Source organism: Ovis aries, chromosome 3 (assembly GCF_016772045.2).
Source record: "Ovis aries strain OAR_USU_Benz2616 breed Rambouillet chromosome 3, ARS-UI_Ramb_v3.0, whole genome shotgun sequence".
Taxonomy (NCBI): domain Eukaryota; kingdom Metazoa; phylum Chordata; class Mammalia; order Artiodactyla; family Bovidae; genus Ovis; species Ovis aries.
This window is the reverse complement of record NC_056056.1, coordinates 39,110,417-39,125,954: the sequence shown is the minus strand read 5'-3', so window position 1 is coordinate 39,125,954 and position 15,538 is coordinate 39,110,417. Positions and strand designations below refer to the sequence as shown.

The 15,538-nt window shown below is 44.3% G+C and overlaps 1 protein-coding gene and 1 long non-coding RNA gene across 5 annotated transcripts in view; one reads left to right on the top strand and one right to left on the bottom strand.

Annotated features, from left to right (window-relative positions):
* The window catches only part of LOC121819269 (uncharacterized), a 56,494-nt gene extending 49,872 nt beyond the window's left edge, over window positions 1-6,622 (bottom strand). For 3 of the 4 annotated variants that reach the window (XR_009599804.1, XR_009599805.1, XR_009599806.1), the window contains exons 1-2: window positions 6,411-6,622; window positions 4,888-4,998 (exon numbers count right to left, since the gene is read on the bottom strand). This is a non-coding gene — a long non-coding RNA (uncharacterized LOC121819269). The remainder of the gene's footprint in view (window positions 1-4,887; window positions 4,999-6,410) is intronic. The other variant, XR_009599807.1, reaches the window with a different exon arrangement.
* ANTXR1 (ANTXR cell adhesion molecule 1) overlaps window positions 1-15,328 on the top strand; it is a 264,134-nt gene extending 248,806 nt beyond the window's left edge. The window contains exon 18 of the mRNA XM_015094293.3: window positions 11,409-15,328. Coding sequence (XP_014949779.2) covers window positions 11,409-11,669 — 261 coding nt within the window. The 3' untranslated portion in view covers window positions 11,670-15,328. The remainder of the gene's footprint in view (window positions 1-11,408) is intronic.
* The last annotated feature ends 210 nt before the right edge of the window (window positions 15,329-15,538 follow it).

The window sequence follows — 15,538 nt, the reverse complement described above, 5'->3', positions numbered from 1 at the left end:
GGGGTAGTATCACAAAGAAAGATTTGCTTAATTGTAAGAATTTCCTATGTACAAAACATAGATCTATGCAAGGGATTAAAAAATCTTGACAATATGAATGATTTTCTAAGAGAGGATAAATTATAGAAATAGACTCAAGAAAAACTATAAAACCTGAATAGGTCAATATCTGTGGCAAAAACTTTTAAAACCATCAAAAAGCTGCACTTAAGAAAAATAACATGTCCAGAAAGATTTTGAGAGCATTTTCTCATTCTTTGGTGAACTAATAATTCTTTAGCTATTTCACAAATATAGAATATACAAAAAAGATGGAAATCTTCCCAATTCCTTTAGTGAAAATTACCTTGATGATTAAAAAAAAACAAAAGTGGCCAATCTCACATATGAAAATTGGTGCAAAAATCCCAAATCAAAAATTAACAATTTTCAGAAGTTTATTTTAGAAACATGAGGATAGTTAGAAATTAAATAGACTCATAATGCCCAATAAATAGTTTAATAATTGCATTTGGTACTTCATGTGACAGATTATACAGCCATTGAAAATGGCAGGAGAGAAATGACCATAGCATTTTATTTAAAAAACTTTGATACATGATGATACCACTTTTTGTAAACATGTGCTCACTCTGTGTGTGTGTGTGTGTGTGTATGTGTGTGCTCTGAAAGAATGAGCACAACTCTGAATGTGAGCAATGAAATTCTTCCTTCCTCTTTCCCTCCTTCCTTTGTGCATTTTCCAAACTTTCCACAAATAAATTGTAGAACTTGGTAACCAGAAAAAAGGGGAAATTTTGCTCTTAAATGTCTTATCTCAGTCGTCGTTCTTAACAAACCCCGTGTTTACACGTGTCCCACTAAAGATGTGCCATTTTTATATATTTCTACCCTTTCATTTTTCTAGTTTGCTCTTGTTACCAAATATTTCCTTCGTGCTTTCATCTTACCCTCAGTTTTGGCATCCAACGAAGTTATTATGGAGAGCAGGCCAGTATCTGTGTCAGCAAAATGCATCAAATAACAAGGAATTGACCTTGGATCCTTTTCCACGAACAGCACATAAAAGGCAGGCTATTATATGAGATTTATAGACAGGGTAAGGGTGCAGTGGAGGAAAGGGAGCAGAGAAGAATTCTGGCATCACCACTCACAAAACACCCTTCTCTTCACCCTCAGTTCTGACTTTGGGAAAGAGGAAGAAGGCAAGACAGGTGTCTCTGCAACTTTGTCCCTGTCCTCGACTTGGGCCTATGAATGGACACTGTTAAATGAAAAGTCAGAGTGTGGTATCTTCATTTCCAGTGATGGACCAAAGCTGAAGTGTAGGGTTCAAAAAAAGAAAAGCAATGAAATTGGCAGAAAGAAATACCAAGGGAGCAGGACCAATTCATGCCGAGGAGCTTGAATATTTTCCTGTAGAAGGTGGGGAGACACTGAAGAATTTAAGCAGGAAGACAACACTGGCTATGTGTCTATCTTATATGTATATGATTATATATATTTATATTTACATATAGAAATATATGAATGTTTATATATACAGGCATGTGCTGTGCTTAGTCACTCAGTTGTGTCCGACCCTTTGAAACCCCATGGAATGTAGCCTGACAGACTTCTCTGTCCATGGGGATTCTCCAGGCAAGAATACTGAAGTGGGTTGCCATCTCCTCCTCCAAGGAGTCTTCCCAACCCAGGGACTGAACCTGCATCTCCTGTCTCTCCTGCATTGCGGGCGAATTCTTTAGTGCTGAGCCACTAGGGAAGCCCACATACATTTTATATATAGCTCAATTTATCCATGTTTGTGCATATATGTGTATATCTATGTGCATTTGCTGTTCAGTCACTAAGTCATATCCGACTCTTTGTGACCCAGTGGACTGCAGCCCACCTGGCATCCGTGTCCTTCACCATACCCAGAGCCTGCTCAAGCTCACCTCCATGGAAACCAAAATGTCACTGGAAAAGAGAAAAGCAGAAAGCAGGAAGACAGGTCCACTGAGTGGCTCAATGGAAGAATGAATGGATGGAAAGATCTTTGAGAGAGAGAATCAGGGACTTCTTTAGTGGTCCAGTGGTTAAGAATCTGCCTTGCAATGCAGGGGATGCGGGTTCAATCTCTGATTGAGAAACTAAGATCCCATGTGCCATGGGGCTACTGAGCCCACGTGCCTCAACTAGAGAATCCACACATCACAACAAAAGATCCTGCATGCTGTAACGAAGATCCTGTGTACTGCAGCTAAGACCTGATGCAGCCAAACATAAAATAAATAGAGTATTCATCATTTGTAAGAGAATCAGAACTCCGCTTCTCCCTGACTGTGGCAGTAGATGGCCATCCCCCAGTTTCCACTTATATTTCCTAACTGAGATCAACCCTAACTGAATGACTGCCTGCAAATTTAGTCACAATTCCAAACTGCCAGAAGACAGAGTCTGATCCATCTACCTCAAATTAGGTGTCCACTCCCCTGTCCAGTCAACCACGACCAAGGACAGTGCCGCCGAACACAAATGTTGTGCTTAATCACTCAGTCATGCGCAACTGTAGTTGGACTGTAGCCCGCCAGCCTCCTCTGCCCATGGGGATTCTCCAGGCAAGAATACTGGAGTGCCTTGCCATGCCCCCCTCCAGGGGATATTCCCAACCCAGGGATCAAACTCAGGTCTCCCACATTGCAGGTGGATTCTTTACCGTCTAAGCCACCAGGGAAGCCCATGGGTGCTGAGATCCATTTATTTGCAGGATTGTTTGATTGCTGTCTACCTCCACTTCTGGACTATATTCCTCTTGAGGGCCAGGACTGTGTTTGGTTGCTCAGCACTGTCTGGAGCACCTTATAAGGTGTCCAGGACATGGTTAGCACTCAAAAACCATTTGTGGGAAAGAAATGCACAAATGACTCATGAAGAGATTCGGGCAGAAGAAAAGGCATGATGCAGTCTTCAGATCCCATCCTCCATCCGTTCATTGTTCATGTGTCTCATTTATCACCAGAGCATCTACTTCAGCAGAATTACATCAGTTGCTTCAACACGCCAGTGAGCTTTTTGTGGTCTAGCCTGAGAACCAACCCCCATTTACAAGAGTGATGTAAGTTAGGAACTATGCTCCTAATTCTAAACAACTGACATAAAACAAACTTTGGAAATCTGATCCACTTGTAACTTGAGAAATACCTCCAAACAGGACAATCAGTGAAGGAACTAGACCAGAGAGTAAAGGTATTTATCAGACGAAACTTGGCAGACATGTTCTCCATTTTTCGTCTGATTATTTTCATATTCTTCCTGTGACATCCAATTTCCTTAAGTGACCTCTGTTCATAGGAAACTATTTGGTTTAATCCGTGGAAGCCATGGCGTATTTTTAACCATCTCTGAAGGCCAGCTCCCTCTCCACTGAGGGTGCCTGATACCCAAACAGATGTTTTACAGCACTCAGCACACATGAGCTCACCACCGACAAGTCTTCTGCACACAATCAGACCTCAGCTCTTCTCACACATCTCCCGCAAACCCAAATTCAGAACCTGCAGGCAAGCTTGGATCCTTTACCATGATAACAAAAAAGAGCAGAGCATAGAGAATCCGATTCTGAATTTTCAGTCTATTAATGTTCTATAAATCTGATGACCAAATGGAAAATATTCAATACAAAGAGTTAGCCAAACTAAATAGTCTATAAAAAGATGTATAAACTGTATGCCCCCAAAGACTTCAGATTAAAGTATCCAAGTTAAAGAGTTCCAAGGCAGTTTGAATTTTGATAGAATTTTAAAACATTAGAGCTGAAGGGTCTTTGGACATCATCTAGCAAGCACAACAGTTTTGTTTCAGAGATGATGAGGCTGAGACCCAAGAGAGAAAGGGACTCAGGGTTTCATATGCTAGAGGCAGAACTGGGGGTAGAGCTCTGCCTCCCAGGCCAGACCCGCAGGGCAGACAGACCACAGTCCCACACCCCCAGCTTCCTGCCTATTCTTCCTGGACCATCTGTCTGCAGTTCAAAGCTGGGAAGAAGCCAGAACCTGGTCAATAAGATCTTTCATCCTGCCTATGCCATGATTATTTCACAGTGTGTCCTCTCCAATTTAGATAGAAAGTTTTATTGAAGACCAACTTCCCTTGATAAATCAATAAAAAGTAACCTAAAAAAGTATGTTTAAAAGTAACATGTCAACATTTCAAGTGTGGAAATCAAAGGGAATATGTAGAATCCTTACCACTCCTAAGTGGTCAAAGAAAACCATCGCAGGTTAACTGAGGAGATGTAAACACAGAGCTGTGAGATCATGGACCTTTGGTCCTCTGAGAAACTAAGCTTGCAGGGGAAATCCGAGCTTCCTAAGAAGGCTTGCTCCACCTCAGAGACACTTGGAGCTGTGAGCAGTATTCACTGAGTGCCAGCCTAAACTTGAACCTCATGCTGCTATGAAGATCTCAAAAGGAGAGGAAGCAGATGGAGCCTCAAAAATATTCACCTACACATTGGGGACAACATTTATATTGAGAAGAAAACCAAGTGGCAGAGTACAGACTTCAGTAAATAAATATTTGTGGAGAGCTTAGGATGTGCTCAGCTAAACATCCTGCAATAAAAGAGCAAGAATTCAATTGAAAGGTGTAAGCAAGGCCCAGATCACAAAAGGCTGTGTATCCTATTGGAAGGAGGTATTTGGAATTTACTTTAAAGATGACTCAGTTCAGTTCAGTTCAGTTTAGTCACTCAGTCATGTCCAATCTTTGCGACCCCATGGACTAAAGCACGCCAGGCCTCCCTGTCCATCACCACCTCCCAGAGTTTACTCAAACTCATGTCCATCAAATTGGTGATGCCACCCAACCATCTCATCCTCTGTCCTCCCCTTCTTCTCCCACCTTCAATCCCAGCATCAGGGTCTTTTCAAACAAGTCAGTTCTTCACATCGGGTGGCCTAAGTACTGGAGTTTCAGCTTCAGCATCAGAGGGAGCCATTGAATGATGGTGACCTGGGGAGTGAATTGACTAGACTTAGGTTCTGCAAAGATCTCTTGACAGCTGATGGACTGTGGCCAAATACTACATTATATGATACTATCTACAAGTGCTTCAACAGCATTATTAGCACTTTTAGTCTATATTCAGGATAATACAGTAAAAGGTGGGTGAATGAGAGCCTAGGGCAAGCAGAGCTAGGTTTTAATCCCATTCCTACAGTTTACCAGCTGTATGGTCTTGGGCATGTTATTTAAACAGTTCTATCTCCTCAGTTGACTTCCTTTCTATACACTGATGATAATACTTAGCTGATGGGGTTTGATAATAAATAAAGTGGATGATGTGCCTGGACGTTTCTAAGAATCCTCCCAACACCATTAAATGCAACCAAATCAAAGTGGAATTTTTCAGTTTGGAGGGAACGCCACCTAGCATCCTACTGTGCCTCCACTTAGCAGGAAATACTGTTGCATTTTCTTCTTAAAATTTAATCAGGACATTTTATTGCTAACATGTAAAAATAACTGGCATTTTTACTTTGTACATGAGCAATGAGGTAAACTGAGGTCAAACCCAAATATTGGCTCTGAATCAAACCACCCAAAAGCAATAGTGCAAAGAATTAAACTGGTTACAGAGACCAGTGGAGGAACTAAGTGCTTCTACCGTCCTAGCAACCTTTTAACCAAACACTGGTGCAGATTTGCTGGCATACGTGACACTGAAAACATCTGGCCTTTCTATTACCCTCTCACAAGCAAAGTCTGATGTCGTGTAAACTGATCTTTAGGCCAATTATATGGTCTAAGTGTTACAGTGTTTGTGTTGGCTCCTCTGGCTCCAGGTTTTAAGAATTTAATTTGTAGCCACACCCCTCCCTGAAGTCCTAGCTGCGTCTTAGTGTAACTGACTCCAGGGATCTGTTTATGCGTTGTCTGCATCTTCTTTTGGGGACGATAAGTATGTGTGACAGCACTGCCATTGGAGTGTGTCCTGTAAGAATAAGTCATAGGAGGCACGGCAATGGGAGGATAGAGCAGGGCGGGGAAGCGAGCGGGCTCTGGGAGCTGCTCTGCCGCGTGTCCATTGCTGCATGTTTTTTCACCTCTGTGTATCAGTTTTATTCCAGAAGCCAGGTGAGGAATGTAGAGGTTCTACCCCACAGTTCTCCTGCTGCTAAGTCACTTCAGTCGTGTCCGGCAGCCCACCAGGCTCCCCCGTCCCTGGGATTCTCCAGGCAAGAACACTGGAGTGGGTTGCCATTTCCTTCTCCACCACAGTTCTCCTAGAAGGCACTAAATTAAGAGTCAGGAAACCTGCTACCACCTCCAACTGGCCTTTCTACCCTAGACAAGGTCATTATCATGTCTGAGCACAACAGACATTACTGTCTGTTTCCCCACCTAGACTCGACTTCACTTACCAAACAAGTGCCAAGCCCGTCACCAATGCTGATTAAGTTAATCCTCATCTTGACAGTGAGTGGCAGGCGGTGTGTTATCCCCACCTCAGCCTTCCAGGGGGGCGTCACCCAGGAGGGGCATGACAGAAGCTGCCCCCTCCCCGGCTCCGAGCTGCTGCTGTCCGCCCCAGTGCTAGGTCTGCACCTGTGCTCTGACCCCAGGGCGCTCCTGGCCTGTTACTGACTATAGGAAGGGGCGCTCTCTGCCTCTCCCCCACCCTACCCCACCCCTGTCCCTCAGCTGCAATGGCCAAAGGCTGTGATGGTGGCTGGGGAGGGGCTGACCAAGGAATATCTCTCTTCTCACTCTCATTGCCACCCCCCCCCCAACCCCTACCTGCTTTTACTCCATCTTTAGCTGACAGATGTCAGAGTTTTGCTCAGCGGATCCTTTCAAATCCTTCTGAAGACACTGAGGAATCCAAATCTGGGTTATGAGTGGAAATATTGATAGAAGAAGCCTGAGGGCTCCTAGTTTTGTCTCTGGTAAAAGTACTAGCTACAGTTGCATGAAATAATTAAACGGACCTCTGGGTTCATTCACCTCGTCTCTTGCCCACCCTGACCATCACTGATCCTGGAGGGAGGGAGAGAATAGTGGGACAGCCAGCCCTAAAGGAGATCTGAATGTACGTGGGGACTCGACCACAGGCATCAGCATCTCTTTCCCCAGGAAGGGAACTTTCCTTCAGCTTTAAAGGAAATGGGTTTCTCTAGTCTCCTGGTCTGGTCGGGCATATCTAGGAACATAGGACGGAACATGTAGTACAGTGAATCCCAACGCTGAGTTACCCATTAAAGGAACCTATCACAGATGGTCATAAAATTAGGACTTTCACATCTTGAAAGAAAGAGCTCTATCCAGGATCATAAATAAACTATAACTGAGGCTTAGGTTTATAAAGCTGTAAAAGAGGACTGCTTGAACAAACAGGAATTCACAGTACTGGGTCACAAAATTAACTCGTGAAAGTCCGACCACGAACTTGGAGTTGCCGGCAATGCAATGGTAGCTGCAGTTAGTGGACCCCAATCAGAACTTAATGAGGTCAAGCCCTGGTTTAATTTCATAAAATGTAAACTCATAGGAATTGGGGTGCTGGCACCTAAATATGGCCTTATAATTCCTAAACCAACAGTGGAGCAGCAGATGACAAAACAAGGCCAGTGCCTTCCAGAAGTTTCTCATCTAGTCAGGAAGCCAAGGCATTTACAAATAAAGCAATTATAGGATGCAGGCTTCGGAGTGTGGTGTAGACGGTAACTAGAGAATTCAGGGAGGAGAGCAGGAATGAGCAGACGCCGGACTTTTCAGGGAAAGATGCGCGGAGGACAAAGGACCTGACTCCGGACTGAAAGATGCGGGAGGGGGCGTGTGTGCGAAAGCTGTGCTCCGGGCCCGCCCCGGTCGGCTCCCACAAACCTGCATCGCGCCCCTGCCGTGACTCTCCCCGGGCCGAGTCTCCCTTCACACACTTGTATTTCCCTCTTGTCCTTCGGGTAATCGGTCCTTAAGGTCTACAGTCACACCCTCTTCATTCCCCACTCCCCCTGGCTCTTCCTCGAAAGGCCTGGAAAAGGAAACCCTGGCCTCTCAGGACACATCACATCCAGGATGGACAGCACAGGATGGCATCCATCCTAAAGAAGGAAGCCAGGAAAAATCCACACTTCCTCCTCAGAGGAACCCCCAGAGTCAACCCTGTCATGGGTTATAATCAGGTTAAAATGAGCAGGACGAGGAGAAAAGGACAGCCTCAGAGGGGGTACCCCTCCTCACCCCCCTGGGAAGGATTCTGTCAGCATCCAGGACACACAGTGGGGAGAAGAAGATGCCCGCATGGGCATGGGAAGTTTGGAAGAAGGCCAGGGCCCACAGGGGTGGCCAGCACCCTGCCCAGACGGGCAGGGGAGGGTCGAATGGGAAAGGTGATGCGGGGGGGGGCATGGCAGTCCACATACCAGAAGGAGAATATCATGAGGGGGAGAGGCCCTGTGCTCCCATCCCTTGCAGAGCCAAGTGTTGAGTGGAAGGCTCCCAAGCACCTATTAAGAACTGAAATCCATTGTTTCTGGGTGAAATGCCCTGTAAATATCAATTAGGTCTAACTGGTCCACTGGATAAGGAAGTTGTGGTACACACACAATGAAATATTACTCAGCTATAAAAAGGAACACATTTGAGTCAGGTCTAATGAGGTGGATGAAAATGGAGCCAATTATACAGAGTGAAGTGAGTCAGAAAGAGAAATACAAATACTGTATAAACACATTTATATGGAATTTAAAAAGACGGGAACATGACGATCCTATATGTAAGACAGTAAAAGAGACACAGATGTAAAGAGCAGACTTTAGGATTCTGTGTGAGAAGGAGATGGTGGGATGATACGAGAGAATAGCATTGAAACATGCATATTCAGTTCAGTCCAGTTCAGTCGCTCAGTCGTATCCGACTCTTAGCGACCCCACGAATCGCAGCACGCCAGGCCTCTCTGTCCATCACCAACTCCCAGAGTTCACTTAGACTCACGTCCATCGAGTCCGTGATGCCATCCAGCCATCTCATCCTCCGTCAGCCCCTTCTTCTCCTGCCCCCAATCCCTCCCAGCATCAAAGTCCTTTCCAATGAGTCAACTCTTCGCATGAGGTGGCCAAAGTACTGGAGTTTCAGCTTTAGCATCACTCCTTCCAAAGAAATCCCAGGGCTGATCTCCTTCAGAATGGACTGGTTGGATCTCCTTGCAGTCCAAGGGACTCTCAAGAGCCTTCTCCAACACCACACTTCAAAAGCATCAATTCTTCGGCGCTCAGCCTTCTTCACAGTCCAACTCTCACATCCATACATGACTACTGGAAAAACTATAGCCTTGACTAGACGGACCTTAGTCGGCAAAGTAATGTCTCTGCTTTTGAATATGCTATCTAGGTTGGCCATAACTTTTCTTCCAAGGAGTAAGCGTATTTTAATTTCATGACTGCAATCACCATCTGCAGTGATTTTGGAGCCTAAAAAACTAAAATCTGACACTGTTTCTACTGTTTCCCCATCTATTTCCCATGGAGTGATGGGACCGGATGCCATGATCTTCATTTTCTGAATGTTGAGCTTTAAGCCAACTTTTTCACTCTCTTTTACTTTCATCAAGAGGCTTTTAGTTCCTCTTCACTTTCTGCCATAAGGGTGGTGTCATCTGCATATCTGAGGTTATTGATATTTCTCCCGGCAATCTTGATATTACCATATGTTAAACAGATGACCAGTGCAAGTTCGATGCATGAAGCAGGGCGACGAAAGTCACTGCTCTGGGACAACCCTGAGGGATGGGGTGGGGAGGGAGGTGGGAAGGGGGTTCAGGATCAGGGGACACCTGTGTACACATGGCTGATTCATGTTGATATATGGCAAAAACCATCACAATATTGTAATTATCCTCCAATTTAAAAAAAAAAAATTTTTTTAAGGAACAGAGCTGGTGGGTGTGTGCTTCCAAAGAGCAGAGTGGAAGTGCCCCAGGGGGGAGAGGGCTACTTTGAGGAGGCAGTTGTGGACGTTCCAGGTGTCTACTCTGCATTATCCAGCTGGGTCCCTGGGAAGGGTGGAGAAAAGGCAGAATTCAAGATGCCTGTGTTGCAATAAAAGGTCCCCACGTTGTATTTCTTAAGAATCTAAGGGCACCCAAGCAGGTGCCACAGCACTGGAAGAAGAAGGCTTCCCTAGCCAAAGCAAAAGCAGGATAAACTGTCTGTGTCAGAGCGCTAGGGAGGCAGGGGCCTGGAGCAGTCGGCTACATCTACTGGTAACAACAAACCCACCTCTTCCTAGCAGTGGTTTAACCTTTCTGAGCCTCAGTTCCCTCATCTGTGAAACAGAACAGTTGATAATAATACCTGCCTGGCAAGGCTGTTGAGGAGATTAAATTCAATGACTTCTGTACTTGCCCTGACCCTGTGCATCCAGTCCCCTTCTCTTCCACACCCTTGATAGAATCTGGGGCAAAAATGAAGTTGAACAAATAATTTTGCAATGTAGTATTGGCCTCAACAATTCAGGGTCTGTGTCCCTTACCAGCTCAAAGAAGTTATGGAATGAGAGCGCCGCCCCTTTCCCTTGGCAACTTAATTCTCTTAAAAGCCCCCAAGATGATAGCTTTTCGTGAACAATGTCAGATTCATGATCTCCAATGAAGATTTAGCTTCAGGACCAGGGACCAGGCTTGAATATTCAGAGCTTTTCTCTGGCAGAAGTTTTATTAAAATGACAGAGAACAGAGAAAGCTTCTGACACAGACATCAGAAGAGGGACAAAGAGTGCCCCACCGGCTAGTCTTATCAAGACCTTAGATACTTTTACCAGACCCACTCCTGTAACATACATCTTAAGATAACAAGAAGGTTCTTGTTATAAAGGAGAAACATGTCTTTCAGCAAGATACATTGTTGTTATATAATCCTTCAGTTCAGTCGCTCAGTTGTGTCCGACTCTTTGCAACCCAATCACAGCATGCCAGGCCTCTCTGTCCATCACCAACTCCTGGAGTTCACTCAAATTCACGTCCATCGAGTCGGTGATGCCATCCAGCCATCTCATCCTCGGTCGTCCCCTTCTCCTCCTTAGTACAGGGCTTAAGGGAAAACATACTCTTGAGCAAGATGAGTTTTGTGTAATTGTTAGTGCTTGGCTTAAAGAAAATAACATCTTTTATGTGACTGAGGGCCCTGGACTCTTTATCAATCTACCTGAGAATTAACTCTCTCTATAGTAAGCCCAGAAGAAGGAAGTGGGGAGCTTATTTGTTATCAGGCTCTATTCTGCCGAGAGCACTGACAGAAACACTGGCAGACAGCATCTGCTTTCTGCAGGTTTCTTTCTGCCTGCTCCCTGCACTTCCCACCCGCCCTGTTATAAAACCCCACCAAGCATCAGCTCATGTTTCTTTTTCTCTGATTCTCTTTCAGGGACGCTGTATCAACTTCACCAGAGTCAAGAACAATCCGCCTGCCAAGTACCCCCTCAACAACGCCTACCACACCACCTCGCCGCCTCCTGCCCCCATCTACACCCCACCACCCCCTGCTCCCCATTGCCCTCCCCCACCTCCCAGTGCCCCCACCCCTCCAATTCCATCCCCACCTTCCATTCTCCCCCCTCCTCCGCAGGCTCCCCCTCCCAACAGGGCGCCACCCCCCTCCCGACCCCCTCCTAGACCTTCTGTCTAGAACCCACAGTTCATGCTCTGGGTTCTCTCAGAAACTTTGGGGAGGAGGCTCCTCTGTGGTGTTAGAACAAGTCTTTTCAGTTAGAGGGGCTTCCACTTTGGAAAAGAGTGGTGATAATGCCCACTGACATTCACACACTATAAAAATTTGTTTGTAACACCAGTACACCAACAATTGTGATCAGCAGAAAGAAATTGAAATTTTGAATTGCCTGAAAACCAGTGATGAGTCAACTACAGTCACAATTATAGCCACCAGCCAGCCATCATCTCTAGAAGGTTCCAGAGACAGTGAAACTGCTGAGATGCTCTAAGTGGGATTGGGTCTCCTGGAGACCAATATGAAAATCATTTCTCTGAGGGTGAAATGCAGCGTCAGATAAGAAGTCATATTGCTGGGTTGCTAAGTGCTGCCTTCCCTCTTCCACACCACCTCTATCTCTTGACCCTAGACCTACGAACCAAGGAATCCTCTCCATGCCAGCCAGGAAGGTCAGAATCCTTCACCTACAACTTTGGGGAAAGATTAGGGTCCCCATTGTGACAAGAAACTCAACATCAGACAGGTATCCAAAAGCATGTTCTGGGACTTGCAGAGGAATAAGAAGATATGGCTTATTTTCCTTCCAAATTCTCCCAGTTTCCAAGTGAGGAAGAGGGTGGTTGTTCACAGATGGAAAAGGTATGTTGCCATGTTGCTGTGTAAGTGAAATCAGGTGTGTGCATCGACAGGCGAGTACTGGTGGGAGCATCGGACAGTTTCTAAAGCTCACAGGCCATCAGTAGCTAGAGGTGGCTGGCTTTGGCCCAACATGGCCCCTAAATCAACAGACAATAGCATTGTCGAAGAGCAACTTGTTAATAATTTATGTTAAAAGAAAAATCAAGATTTGGCTTTAATGTAGATCACTTAAGATATGAAGAAGTGATTGATACTATTTTCCAGAGACAAATATGAGTTGATCTTCCCAAAATGGCATCACTAGTACCTACCACATAATTTCACTAATTTTGTTTTTCTTTCTTCATGAAGTTGTGCACCAGAGACTTCTAGGTAGAGCTGAGAGACAATAGTCCTGACATACTAAGGAATATATCCCCCCAAAAAAGCTGGTGCAAATATATTTCTCCTTGGCTTTTCAGCACACTGACAAATACTATCAGCTGCCTGAAATTCCCACCATGCCTGGGAACCACTCCACTCCTCCAAGTCTTTCTGAATCTGTTGTCACCAGGAAGCTATATAATCATTTTCTAAACATGAGACTTCATCACCCAAGGATGAAAACAGAAGCCATAGTTCAGAGTCTGCTGCACCAGCCTGTTCAAAATTACCTCCCCCTCCAACTTTCCACAGGTCTTAAAAGTCCTAAAACGCTTAAATCTTTTCAAGAATAAGGCAGAATATAAAGTAAATGCAAACTTGGTGCTTTGGGCTGTGGTCTCCAAAGATCTTGCAAGAACCACCCCCCCCCCCCCCCCCCCCCCCCCCCCCCCCCCGCCGCCCAAGCCAGTCTCATCCTTTCACCTTACTTAAAACAGAGACATAGGACCCAGCATGCACTGCAAACACACCAACGCTTGTAGCCAGGGCAGACATTGCTAATCAATCACAGCACATCTTCCAAAGAGCCCAGGATTCCCTCACAATCTTCAGACCATAAGTCTGAAGAGCCACCACTCATCAGTTAAAATTGAGAGATAAATGATCCTTAATTGCCATCTCAACTTTAGAAAGCAAAAGCAAACAAGGATTGTGTGGGGGGATGGGGAAACCTTTGGACGTAAAAGGTACAGTCAGGGGAAAATAGATCTAGGCAGAGTGCCTTAGTGGGGGGCTACAGGCCGACACCAAACTGACACTTTCCCAGGCATACCTTGGGCCCTCCCTTCTTCCAGCCTGCCACTTCCAGAGATGCCCACGGCTTCCTCATAGAGCTAAAGTCAGAGATGTTTTCTAGGGCTCCCTCCCTCGCCCCCCCCCCAATCCTGGCCCAAATTATCTATTTTGAAAACATTAGGCTTCTTCTTCAGTACAGTCCTCCATGAAGCAGGTGTCAGAATGTCGCAGCAACCTGCAGTGACATTGCTGGACTCCAGAGACCCATTCCATAGGCAAAAGGGTTTCCCAGGCTCACAGCCCAGAGGCGTTGAGCCCCTGGCCACTGTTTTGACTGCTGGCGGTACAAAACAGTCCACCCCATACCACTGCCGCCTGGCTCACTGCGGCCATCAAAAAGTTAAAGCCAAGATGTTAACATTGTGCATCAAGACGGCAGGCATAAGGTGAGAATGCAACATTCAAGATCTCAACCATACATCAATCAGAAGCCCCTGTGCAGTTTCCAAGATGTTGTTTTGATAAACTTTTTGATGAAATGGGGAACTGCAAATACATGATGGCTTTGAAGAGGATTAGCAGGGTTTGTCCTTAAAACGGATTCTTCATGTAAACACTAGTCATTTAGAATGACAGTGGAGGAGAAACTTCTATACTGTATGAATAAGGTAACATTTGAATAGTAGGCTATTACAGGCAGGAAAATTCTTTAACTGGTTTATAAGTCTATCCGTACTTGGGTCATTCCTTGTAAAAGGTAGCAGACATATGATTGTGATCAGGAAACTGCACAAAATTATTTTTTTCTACCCTCATGTTATTGTCCTCCCGAAGTTTTTTGTTTTTGTTTTTAATAAAAACCAACTTTTTGTTGTATATATTCATATTCCATGTGTTAGATGGAAGCATTTCCTATCCAGTGTGAATAAAAGGAACAGTTGTAGTAAATTATTATAAGGCCAATGAAATTTCATGGCAGGTTATTCTACCAAGCTGTGCTTGTTGGTTTTTCCCATGACTGTATTGCTTTTATAAATGTACAAATAGTTACTGAAATGACGAGACCCTTATTTGCACAGCATTAAGAAGAACCTTGAGTGGTTACCTCTGTTAACGATCAGCTCACAAACAGTGTCTGGCCTGTAGCTTGGCACATACTCCAGTGCAACACAAGGTCTCTTTTACCAGAGTCGAGAACAGAGCTGGTGGACATATTAATTAATAGTCTTGGATATCTGGCTGTGGATAACTTCACTGTATATATATCTAAAATGGGCAGAGACTATCTGGAAGTCTCATACACACTAAAATGCAAACACCAGGTCAGAAGAGGGAAATTAATCCAAGAATTAGGGGGAAAAAAAAAAAAAAAGATGAAATACTGCACCACAGTTTCAGCCCAGTGCCAACTCAAAAAGAAATTAATGCTGTGTAAAAGTGGGTTGAATTAGTTTGCAAACTATAATAAAGATATATGCAGTAAAAAGCCTGTTAATGCACATCAGATGGGAATGGGATGTTCTAGTCAGTTGCATTTTCTAGTTATCCGAACTCTACTATATTATTGTACTTGGATAACCAATTTAAAAGAATTAGAATATGATGTTTTAAATACACTTAACATTAAACTCTTCTTCTAATTCTTTCTTCTATCTGTGATAATTCAGAAGACATTATGGATCTTCAATGCCTCTGAGTTATTGTTATAAAGATCAGTTATTGCTGTACCTGCTATAGAAGACTGGGCTAAATGTGTATGATGACAGACCTTGGAAGTTGCTTCTTTTTTTTTTTAAATAATAATAAATTCCTAAAATCAACTCTTTTACTGGTTGTCTCTTTGCTATGAAAATGAAGTACAGATTGCTCAAGTGCTTAACACTGTGATCATAAAAAATGGCTATCATTCTGCAGATTAAATTATATTTCTCAAATTATTTTGTGCCTTCTACTATCTTGATTACTCTTTCTTCTTTAGCTGTCCAACATTCAACTTATATTTTTCGTAGGTAAAACGGTGTTTCTTACTA